The following is a 12,349-nucleotide window of genomic DNA, read 5'->3' as shown; positions in this document are numbered from 1 at the left end:
AACCCATTGAGATGGATTAGCAGTCAGACTAGCAATAGGTCGCATATTTGCTGGTCTCAGGATCCAGTTCTGATCCCATATGTGTGTCGTGAGTCCATCACCAATGCATTTTATGATGCCCTGCTTAAGAACTTTGCCGGAACTAACATGGCGACCCCAGCTGGCAGTGACCTGCAAGGCCCCGAGTCAACACCAAGGCCCGTGCGACAGCGCAAGCCCAACCCACGCGTAGCTGGGCCGGAATGGGCTTGAGCCGATCCAGCAGCTCCACCAGAGTATAGGGCATCCAGTGGATCACGGAAGGACACGGCGGCGGCTACCTCCTCTCTCTCATTCCCCAACTCGTGTACTCCTCTGTTCATCTGTAATCGAGAACGAGAGCCTCGAATTCCTTCGTCTGTAAGATAGATCGAGTGAATCCTGTGTTGCTCCTCACATTCACCCTGTCGAAGACCCAATTTGCTACCTCGCTTCTGGAGCAGTCCGCACGCCGGTGACCCGGGCGCTTCCTCCGCGATTTGCCTCGACCTCGACCTCTACCTCGACGACCCGCCTCCCGCTGCGCGGCATCCGTGAGTCGACCTTCGCCTTCCACGTCTCCGCCGCCTGTAGGTTTCTCTCCCTCACCTCTCTTGCTACTCCCGTTCACCCTGCTGACGACCTACGTTACCATCTACCTCGCTTCTGGCGCAGTTGGCACGCCGGCGACCCCGGCGCTTCCTCCGCGATCTGCCTCGACCTCGACCTCTACGACCTGCCTCCCGCTGATCGGTTTCAGCTCGTTGACCCCTCTCCTATCTGCACTTTCTGACTGGTAAGACCCAACGATTCGTCCTAATCCCTCCTTCCCAAGTTGTTATCATGATTCACGTTGCGTATGTGCCGTGTATTAGCCAATTAACTGAGGATAAATTCGTGTTTGTTATTTCTACACAGCTGTTCCCCGCCCGCCCGCCATGGATTATACAACCAGGGTCATTGCTTTCCATGGACTGTTTCACACTATTGTCTGTCAGACAGACAATACCCCATGCCCACTTTTAGCTTTATGTTAGTACTAGTTTATCACCTGGGCATTCTTCTACATTTAAATGATTAATATTACTTTGAATTAAGAATGTGATTGTCTTCACAGGTAATTCATTAATTCTATTGGGCGAGCTCAACTTAAATTTAAGGCAAGGTGTCTGTACTATATCAGAGAAGAAACTTATTGAGCGTGTCTCTGATTATTATATGACTAAGGCCACTCACAAGGTTTGTTTTCAATCTCATGCAGTCGAATAGTTTTGTGCTTCGTGGTTGGGCTGTTAATGTGTAATGCAATTCACAGGTGTCGAAAATTAGGAAAACTACAAATAAGTCCGTCAAACGCTTGGCACAACCCATTCAATGTAAAATGATGCTCACAAGGTATTCAGTTGGTCAGTTGTTAATTTGTTCCTTTTATGTGGATTTGTTCATTTGTGTTCTAATATCATGTTGATGTTGTAGTGTTGAGCATATGGAGAACAGCGGAGAACTCAAATTATTTGAGCAATTGGGTATTAAAGTTTATCATGCCAATGTTGTTGATCCCAAGGTAAATATTAAGTGTGAACTGATTTTGTTTTTGCTATGTGACCAAGAGTATTTGTTGCTACTTCTATGCTTGCTTCATAACAAAATTTTATTGCTTTATTTCATTTAATTTGTTGATTGCTGATATTGGAGCATGATGATTAATTGTACTGATTATGTGATTACCTTCTCTCGCTCACGTTTTTACTAGAACCTTGTGATTTATTTAATTTACGTTGATGTCTAGGAAGAAGAACTGGTTAGAGCCGTAGGGACAAATACATTTGACACCCTTTTGGCTGGTCTTGCTGCACATAAAGCTAAGACAGATGTGCAGAGTCATTCTCCCGGTTCTTCACAGGTGGATGAGAGTGCATCATCGCATTTGGAGGCAGTCGATTGTGAGCATTTTTAGTCTGGTTATTCGTATTATGGATTTGTAAATCGTTTTAGCTAATGATGTTCACTGCAGTGTTTCTAAACAATTGCATTGCAGGGGAATTGATTGATGACTTCCTTAGCAAGAAACACACTCAGTTAACAGCATACGGGTATGGATTGATGCTTTGTTTATGTTAATATGTCTCTATTCATGTTACTGATTAATATGTGGCTGTTGTTTTGAGATGACAGTATTCAGTCTATAAAACAACAGATGATAGATAAGAATGAAACCATATGTGCTTTGTTCTGGAAGAATCACTTTCACATGATGTTGCAGGTGGTTTCTTTTTTATTATGTTACTTTCTGGATATGTACTTTAATAAATTTGTATGTTTTATAACTTCCTGCTTTCTTATGCAGCTACATGGAACTTTACTTCTGTTACAAAATACTTCAGACCAGGTTGAAAAGCCTATTGCATGGCAGCATATCAATGATGTATGTTATGCTATTTATTTCGACTTTGTTTTCTTTCCCAAGTTACAGTTCTTACTGTTTGAATGCCCTTACTGAAAACCTGTTTAACAATCATATATTTCCTCATTTTTAAGTCATCAATGTCATTTGATGCTTGCATGGGCAAATTAAATTGACTACTGAATTCACTTTTTCACAAAGGTTTTGGACAGCTCATGGACACAAGGGAATGACTATGTTGCAAAATCTGTGTATTTTAGAGGTTGCTGGACATTCATTATTTATCCTAATATGAATGGCTCATCTGCACTGGTAGCACTATGTAAGTGTGTCTCAATTGTGATGCAAATTTAGCTCCTGTTGAAGGGCTACTTTTAGTCAATCTTGTGTTCTGCAGGCAATGCCATCCTTCTAAGAGGTGATGTGGACCTGAGTAAAATACTTGATTGTAACTTGAGTCTAAATCTTGCCCAACTTCATCAAGTTGTTTTCGGGGCCAAAAAGGTTTAATCGAATCATTTCTACTTCTGTACATTGTCTTGAGTATATGATGTTAATTTGTTAATGAGCTGTTTTAATTTACAGACTGTGTCCTATACCATGACGCCAGAACAATGGCTTGTAGCAGTAGGATGCCTTCATCAACATGTCGATGTTAAAATCAACTTCAAAAAGTTAGTTTGCTTATCTGTAGTTTCTTACTTCACGCGGTTCATATTCTGATAACCTCTTGTGTGGTAATATTGCAGCATCTACAACATAAAAATCATGAAAGACCTTCAGATTTTTGAGGGCCTTGGCTTTCGTTTATGTCATGGTTTCATCGCTGACCCGGAGGTATGCACTTAATACATATGGAATGAGTCGTTGTTCTAGCTACTGTTCCTTGACCTTTTCTAGTCTTCGGAATTAGATTCAACCTTCTTTCTATGATTTTACATCGCTATTGCTGTATGATATTTCTCATTTCGCCTTTTTTGACACATGTCCTTAGGTGGGTATTTGTTTAAGCACTCTGTGAGTAAACCTTGCTTAGGAGTTCGGCCAATTTCGCCTTTTTTGACACGTCACTTTCTATATATCTCTATACATTACAAGCTATTGTAGCTTTGCACACTAAACCTTCTAGCCACATAATTGTGTACATGAGGAAGAAAGAACTTTCAACATGCTCTACTTCTGAAGCCAGATCAATGATTTGTATACTCAGTACCACTTTAGACATTTGTTACTAACAAATACTTTTAGCCTATGATTTACTATTTATGTTTGTTTAAATGTTTAGGATCTCAATCTTTGCAATGCAATTGGAGAAAAGTATTATGATTGTACAACTGAGAGCCCAACTTCTCATTTGAAGGCTGACGATCATGGTGAGAACTTTGTTTCTTCATTATTCAAAATTCTTTGTATATGTGTTGATTCCTTAGATTGTGACAAGGGTAATTCATTTTATTGTTCATTTGCAGGAAAGTTACTTGATAAGTTCCTAAAAGATCATGATACTGAACTAACACCATATGGGTACAACATATCTACACTATGTTTACACATGTTTTTCTCTCCACAGTAAACTTAATTTGTTCTTTTTTTTCAACCTGTCAGTTTGTGAAATTTACAAGAGGAATTGTCGGAAACAGATATCTGTGTTATATTCTGGAACAAACAGTTTCATACAGCTATCAAGGTTTCATACTTTGTTAGGTTATTGTCTCAGATTTTACTTAATAACCTTCCTGATATTTTATGTCCTCTATCCTTCTTTCGTGCAGTGCAATAACCGCATCTTTGTTTTGAATCCAAGTTTGAGGTCATTTGATGAACAGAAAATATGGAGAAGTTTAGACACTGTAATTTCATCGTCATATCTCTTATATCACTACCACTGTTCATATTGATTAGGTGTAATAATTTTTGTGACTAGTGAACTACTTGTCACTTGATTGTTTTTCTTTGAGCATCTGATTATACTTCTCACTCGTTCATTTTTTAGGTGGATGGTGCTGGAGCAACTTTGGCCAGTCTTCCTGACCCTGTAAGTGCATCATAAATGAGATATAATGCTAACTGATAATAATTATCTGGAAGAAGCTAATACAAATCTTAGTAGGTTCGAGTGCTCATATTGACTTTCTACACAATACATTTTCACTATATTGTGTAAGAACAAACTACTACTATTGATTAGGTGTAGTAATAGTAGTGAGTAGTTGAGTATGTTCTATTACTAGTAGTACTTGTCAATGGATTTTTTGTTGGCTCAGCTACACACTATTATATTGTGTTAGAACACAAATGCTACCAACCAGCAGGCCTGTATCTAGAAATTTAGTGGATTAACTCTTTGTTTGTTTGAGTGCTCGTAAAGATTTTCACTATTTTCTTGATTAATCCTGCAGATCTCTGGAAAATCAGGCGAATTTATATGCATCAATTCAGATTGTTTATTGGCATTTACGTCATCATTTAATCTTCAACGGCATAATTATGTTAATCATACAAGTTCTGGCAGCACAGAATTGGTCTGTCTTTTTTCCTTTTCTTTCCCATCTAGTTATTGTTTTTATATATTTATTCATGTGTCAAACTGCGCACAATTAACCCCCGTTTTGCCAATGTTTTGTAGGACATTTTGCAACACAGAAGTGAATATAGTAATTGTTGGGATAGTGTAAGTTATTCTGAACAAATTGTTTATGCTTGTTTTCATAGTTTGCTCACACATTGTAAATTAGTTTTAGATATAATAACTCTTTTATTCCTTTTTTATGCTGTTCGGCTCTCATCTAAAGAGTCTGCCGAGATATTGTCTCTAGAGGATATGCAATTTAAGGTATTTTACTCAACATGATCATTACTTACACGCCATTTTGTAAGAAAATTATCTGAAATTGAAATATATTTTCAGAATCTTGAGGGAAAACTCATTGTGCGAATACTAGAACAGCGATCTTCTCAAAAGGACGGAGTTGCTATGATGTTGTTGGTATGTTATTTTGCATAACCTCTATACCATGTTCTGTAAGTATGAAATCAGTAAAGAGTTTTTATTCCTTTTTTGTGTTCTTATAGGACATTAGGCGTCGTTCCATGGAAGGAGAAAAGATAACGTCAGAAGTTCTGTTTGCTGTTCTCGATGGCGCCAGCGAGAAAACTTTGTTACGCTCTGATATTCGTAATTGCAAAGAGGGAGGAATATGGGACGTCAGTCCGAGTGACATCATAACTGACATGAACTCATTGCTTGCATGTCACAGCTACTTGCTTGAGAAGGCATTGGTAAGTTTGTACTATATTATGCAAGAGATGATGTATTGTCACAATATGGTTTCAACATTGGACATACACAAGCTTACATTATATAAATAATAACAGATGAACAAATGGTTACAATACAAGGCTGCACTAGCATATAAAGTTGGGGAAGATCTTATTGCCGCGGAGAAAAGGTATCACTAACACCATTAATGCATTACTGAGATAAAAATTACTGTTTATTATCATTATGTAACTTAGAAGTAAAATATCCAGTAGGGGAAAGAAGGTCAACGACCAAAACAGTCAGGGAGAGCTGGATATTTCTGCTCATTCTACCGAAGATCATAGTTCTAATTCTACTGACCAACATGATAGCCCACCTTTAGAAGGCACCAAAGGTCATAGTTCTAATTCTACTGGCCAACATGATGATCCACCTTTAGAAGGCACTGGAGACGGTACAAAAGATGACAGGTATTATCGATTAATATCATTGAGTCTGTTATTGCTATTAAGTTATTATGATGTCAATTTCTAACTTTGGAGCGGAAACTTCCATGGTTCAAAGTAGCCAATCCTTAAAACATACTGAAGACGACAGCATTGGCAATCTGTATGATTTGATTCTTGAATTCCTTAGGAGGTACTGCTTATTCATTTTCCTTCTGACTCGTCTGCTGTTCGAACAAGTGTTTATGTTTCATATGTTTACGCAGCTTTAGGAACAACGACCCCAAAAAGTTCTACAGAGGCGAAATTGAAACGATTAAGTATATGGGCAATTTGGATATACACATTCATTTTCCGCACATGAAAGAGTATTCTGCAGAACTTGCTGCATATATTATTGATCATCATGACAGTGACGGGTATGTTTGAAAGTTACATAGATCCATCCTAATGTTATATGTTTTGTGTACTTGTTGTTGATACATGTCTTGTCATATTTAACATTTGTATCTCATACTAGTTATATCTTGCTGAACAATCTACTATCATCCTTATCTAGTAGTTTCAAGTTTGTTTGGCCTGGTCTCTGCATCAATTATAAGTTATTTTCTCCACTAAACCTGCCTAAACTGCTTAGTAAATGTCAATTGTTTGTAGATTAATACACACCTACCTTAAATTACCTCATTTTACTATCTTTGGACGAGCACCTCATCAGTTACTGATTGTCTCTATTCTAACCTTATTTATATCTTATTTCAGGGTTAAAGCTGATATATCACGTGCTGCTCCTCAATACCTTGTTGAACATAACATTGGAAAACCTGAGGAAGAGATACGTGAGGGTATAAAAGTGATAATGGTGGATCTGCCCTCACCAACCAGGTCAGTTTTTAATAATGCCCCAAATAAGAAAACATTATTTGTTTGATATTAAAATTTTCTTACAACCAAGTAACCAACAAAAATTGACAATCGTCTTTCTTTTCTCAAATGCAGTAACATGTCCTTTAAGAAATATGCTAGGCTAAACAAGTTGACAAGGCCTTTTAAACTTCCGAAGAAGTTTCGTCGACTTTTTTCACTTAGATGGAAAGGAAGATTGTACTTGATGACATATGCTGGAAGAAGAGCTGCTCGTGGGCTAATGAACTGCATCATTAAGAAGCACAAGGAAAAACTTTGTTGGAGAGGTGAATGGAAATTGTCTGACATGCGCATCGAAGATGGATTGTTTGTTATTGACACAGAAGCATTGTATGTTGCGGATGTCGAGGGTATGGCTTGGGATTATAAGAAGTACATTGAGCTTCTGAATCCTTTCTATGTCACAGTTGAACAATCCTCCTCCTCTGGGTCAAAGAAAAAACAATCCTCTTCCTCTGGGTCAAAGAAAAAACAATCCTCCTCCTCGTCGTCAAAAGAAAAACAATCCTCCAATAGTCCACCATATTGGGAAATTCTTCAAACTGACACCATGGCGATGCCAGATCCGTTCAAGGACCCAAAGGCATTTGACAGATTTCAGAAGTACATGTCTGCACACTTTGCATTCATGCCACCAGTTAGTATATTTCAGTTTCTTTGTCTGCTATTTAGCATTTGTGATGGACTGCGGCCAAACAGCGATCAACAATATGGACCGTTGAACGTTAAGCCGAAGGGTGTTGAAAATTGGACACCCAAGGCTATAGGAGTATTTCTGTTTAATGACGTCTTCTTCTATTCGAAGAATGGTGTCATTGTCAATGCGTATAGTAATACGTACTGGTATATGCTAAAGTTTGTTAGACATTTCTCTTCACATATTCTAAGTCTGACAAAGGTATTTCTCAAGGCCTTAACATATATTCTGTTTTAGCTAGTTTTGTTCAATTGGTGTATAGAAATGATTTGTGATATTGTCTGCATGTTCTGAATTTTGTTTTGTTCTTGTGAAGAACACTGAAGGCCAAGACGTCCAAGATATGATCTTAATACATTTAATGCTAGCCTGTCGTCTTGATCGTAATTTGGCATCACTAATTCGACACATTGTTAATCAAACAAACATGGATGGACTGTAAGTATTTGTGTTTCTTGTTTTATCTTATAGCATATTGTTCTTCTTAGTTAATGTATTATATGTCATTGTAGATTTTTACGTGCATGGCAAGCGCTCTTAGCTTCAGAGTGAGTTTCCTAAATATTATATTGCATATTGTAATTACGCTTTTTGCTCTACATGTAATGATGGGATCATTTTAATTTTTATTTCTTGTATCATGTACGAAAAATATATAAATGTGAAGTGATAAAATCGAGGAGGATTTCTTAGAAGATCAAGTATCTGAATCTGAGGATGAAGAAAGTGACACTGATGTTGAAGAGACAAGGTAACAGTCTGGAAAACAAGAACTGTGATTAGATGATTTAATATATTTTGTTCATCTTGCTATGTTATACTCCCTCCGGCCGGAAATACTTGTCATCAAAATGGATGAAAATGGATGTATCTAGAACTAAAATACATCTAGATACACCCATTTCAATGACAAGTATTTCCGGACGGAGGGAGTACTACATAGATAATAAGCATCTGGTGCAAAAGTTCTGGGTTTTAATTTGTATTTAACATATATATAATCAGATATGTACTGTGATATGTGATATTGAAATCCTTAGAATAATTATTGTGGAAGTATTCATGATTGTGACTTTAAAGCTCCAAGCATGAACAATATATATAATTGTACAGGGATGAAATCGAGGATGAAGATATTGCAGATCTTGAACCGTTCAAATCTGAGGATGAAGAGTGACAAGGAATGCTATACTGGGAAGAGATAGAAGGTAATATATAAATGCACCCTAAACGCCTCAGCCCTGATCGTGTCGAGTAGGCTAATGCTATAGGGCTGTGCTCTGTTGATGATTATGTCTTGAGCTATGAGCATAATCAGTGACTGGGTTCCTCTTCTCGCGGGGTTGGCGGTGGCATGGACTGTCTGCTGCCACCAATCCACAAAAGTCTGCCCAGCAGATTGGGGGGGGGTCTTGGAAATGTGGTGATTATGGCTCTCGGATGTACATTCGTTTGTTTTGCCAAATGTGTCTTTTCAGTTCTGAAACTCCCACCATGCAACTTTGGTTTTCAGTCGATGTCGCAACTTTAATTAACTAACTTCTACCATTCCTTTTCCCATATAATGCCTCTACTATGACTACTTACAATATTTTGCCTGTTTGATTTTCACAGGCTTGAAACCATCTCGAGATGCATGCTCTGCAGGCAACACTTCAGCTCTGCGGGCAAGGGCTGTAGAAATTCACCACGATTTGTAGATGCATGCCCTGCTGAACCTTGTTTTTGTTCAGCTTGATGATCATGCTTATGGATAAGACCGAACTAGCCCATGTAGCTATGCATGAGTTCATCCCTCTGTTTTCTCCTAGGGCGTTAGATAGAAGCAGCATTTGAGGGTTTTCTATGGGAGTCGGCTGTTTTTTTTTGTTAGTCTTGGGCGAATTTGTTTGCCCCCTCTTCTCTGGGTTCTCCGGTGGCCGCACAAGCACAAGAGTGCTCCTGTAAGCAACTACTTTTACCGAGAGCCCCGACTCATGGATCTACCATACCACATCAGATGCCCGTACAGCAGGAGCGGGATGGGCGTTGTACATCCTTAGGATGTGGACTGCGGAGCACGTCCGTGGCACACGAATGAAGTGGGTCGTGTGGCCCTTATAACAAAAGACTTGGAGCACTGCTTGCTAATAGTAGATGTTTGGAAGTCAGTTTTTTTTAGAAATGTTCTGCTGTAATTCATTCTTCAAGTGCCTCTATCTAGTATTAAACCGTAAGTGGTGGTACATCGAGCATCTCGCGTCCCGCACGGGCGCTTAAAAAGTCGGAAGAAAACCATGGACGACTGTCCGCGTCCCGCACGAAGAAAATCACTCACCCATAACCCCCAAGGTCAAGCAGCACATCAAGGCCTTGTACAATCCTTTCTATAGGAGAGATGCCTAATTAAGCGTATGTCTTGTACACATAAGCACCGGTTCTAAATGAAAGTCTGGTTTATTTCTTCAAGCATCTTGCATTGTACAAGGCCTAAACTCATGAATAGTTTCAGAAAACTAGAAATCTGGTTTTATTTATACATAAATAATAATTCATGTAAAATGAGATGAATTCATTTGAAAATATTCCTCAAATCCAAAAAATGTTTGGAAACTTCAGAAAATGTTTCCAATTTTCAATTTTGTTCATGAATTAGAAACTATTCATGTGTTTGAAAATTTGACCGAAATCCAAAAAAAGGTATGGGAATTTTATTTGTTCACAAATTTAAAAATGTTGGGAATTTCAAATAATGTTCTAGCTTTCCAAATTTGTTCATGAATTCAAAAACGATTATGTTTTCAAATTTTGTTTGCAAATTCGAAAAATATTCGTGGGATTTAGAAAAATGTAAGTTTTGAAATAATGTTTCATAATTTCGAGAATTGTTCTTATTTTTCAAATTTTTTCCTGTTTCTCAAAAAAGGTTTGTGTTTTCTACAAAATTGTTCATAATTTTGAAAAATGTTCTCGTTTGCAATCTTTTTTTTCAATACAAAAAGGTGTTCATATTTTCAAAATTTGTTCGAAAATTCAAAAAATTGTTCCCATCTTCAAATTTTGTTTATGAGTTTGAAAAAGCGTTATTTTTTTCAAAACCTATTCAAAATTTCAAACCTTGCTCACAGAATCAATAAAATTCCCATTTTGCCAAAAAAATTGAGTTTTTTAAATATGCTTCACAGATTTGAAAATGTTCATGTTTCTAAAAAGTTTCCTTTTTCAAACATATCCATGTCCGAAATTTAAGAAGTTTCGGATTTGCCGTTGTCTTCAATTGTAGAGAACTCGCGCTAGTAAATTGTGAAGGTCCGTAATTAGCTTGGTTGGCTAGCAACGCTGACACAGGTTCATGAGATCGAAAGATCGAACCACAGTGAGTGCATTCTTTTTGCGTATTTTAGACCTACAGTCAGGCAGCCTCTATTGGGTCGGCCCAGTCGCGGTCGTCCTATGCGTCACTCACTGTTTGACGCAAAATGCGTCAGATTGGAGGTCCCGCAGGCATCCGTTGATGTGTATTTTTTAGACCTACAGTTTGACAACCTCTATTGGGCCGGCCCAGTCACGGTCGCCTTGTGTGTCGGGTCACTGTTGGATGCAAAACGCGTCAAATAGGAGGCCCCGCAGGCACCCGTTAATGTGTGTTCTGCAAATGGACGCCTGCAGCGCCCTGCACTGGGCTTGCCCATATGGTGTTTTCTTTTTCTATATTTGACACAAAACGCGTCAATTAGGAGGCCCCGCAGGCACCCTTTAATGTGTATTTTGCAAACGGGCGCCTGCAGTGCCCCGCGCTGGGCTGGCTCATATGGCGTTTTCTTTTCCTGTATTAATAGACAAAAAAACTTGTCCTGGTTGAGAGTCAAACCTACGGCCCCTCTCATCCATGTACTAGGTGTAACCAGCGCACCACACAGCTCGATGTGGTAACCATCAAGTCCTTCCTTCCTTTATTCCTTCTTTCTCTTTTTTCTATTTTACTTTTTACTTTTTTTTTGTGTTTTCTGTTTTTTCTCTTCCTGGTTTGATGAATTGTTTCCAAATACGTGAACTTTTCCTTGAATTTGATGAACATTTTTAAAAATTTGATGATTGTTTTGGAAATTCGATGATTTTTTTTCCAAAATTATGCACATTTTTGGAAATCCATTTTCAAGATAGATGAACATTTTTCTTCAAATGGAACGAGCTATTTTCAAAACCAATTTTTTTTTCAGAAACGATGAACTTTTTTGCAAAATTTGTAAATTTTTTTCAAAAGTGGTGAACTTTTTTTCAAAATTGATGATATTTTTTCTAAAACGATGGACTTCTTTTCAAAATTCGAAGAATTTTTTCCGAAATTGATGAACTTTTTTCCATTTATTTTATTTTTTTCAAAATTGATGAACTTTAAAAAAATGATAAGCATTTTTTTAAAAAAATTGTGTTTTTTTTAATTCGTGAACTTCTCTCAAATTGACGAACTTTTTGCACTTTGTACGAATCTTTTCAAATTTATGTACTTTCTTCATGTTCACTTTTTTTATTTGTTTAATTCTGTTTTTATTTATATCATAAAATAATATGCATACCAAATTTGGTATATATTACTCCCACATGGTAATGTTGTA

The 12,349-nt window shown here is 37.7% G+C and overlaps 1 protein-coding gene across 9 annotated transcripts; it reads left to right on the top strand.

The window, feature by feature from the left end:
- Positions 1-303: 303 nt before the first annotated feature.
- LOC123189380 (uncharacterized) lies at positions 304-10,202 on the top strand. 9 transcript variants are annotated; one of them, XM_044601784.1, is made up of 21 exons: positions 304-608; positions 694-814; positions 937-1,050; positions 1,136-1,257; positions 1,334-1,413; positions 1,495-1,582; positions 1,808-1,961; positions 2,057-2,111; positions 2,194-2,281; positions 2,366-2,443; positions 2,624-2,744; positions 2,820-2,926; positions 3,008-3,096; positions 3,172-3,259; positions 3,708-3,795; positions 3,892-3,946; positions 4,028-4,109; positions 4,195-4,272; positions 4,416-4,457; positions 4,822-4,944; positions 5,049-5,244. In XM_044601784.1, the coding sequence occupies exons 3-17, from the start codon at positions 957-959 to the stop codon at positions 4,032-4,034; spliced, it is 1,314 nt and encodes a 437-aa protein (XP_044457719.1). In that variant the 5' UTR covers positions 304-608; positions 694-814; positions 937-956; the 3' UTR covers positions 4,035-4,109; positions 4,195-4,272; positions 4,416-4,457; positions 4,822-4,944; positions 5,049-5,244. The 9 variants fall into 9 exon arrangements, with proteins under 9 accessions (XP_044457719.1, XP_044457718.1, XP_044457717.1 ...); XM_044601783.1 differs by lacking the exon at positions 4,028-4,109 and having other exon boundaries at positions 304-572; XM_044601782.1 differs by lacking the exon at positions 4,028-4,109.
- The last annotated feature ends 2,147 nt before the right edge of the window (positions 10,203-12,349 follow it).

This window comes from Triticum aestivum, chromosome 2A (assembly GCF_018294505.1).
Source record: "Triticum aestivum cultivar Chinese Spring chromosome 2A, IWGSC CS RefSeq v2.1, whole genome shotgun sequence".
Lineage (NCBI taxonomy): Eukaryota > Viridiplantae > Streptophyta > Magnoliopsida > Poales > Poaceae > Triticum > Triticum aestivum.
Note: the sequence above shows the minus strand (reverse complement) of the source record. Positions and strands in the feature narration are given on the sequence as shown.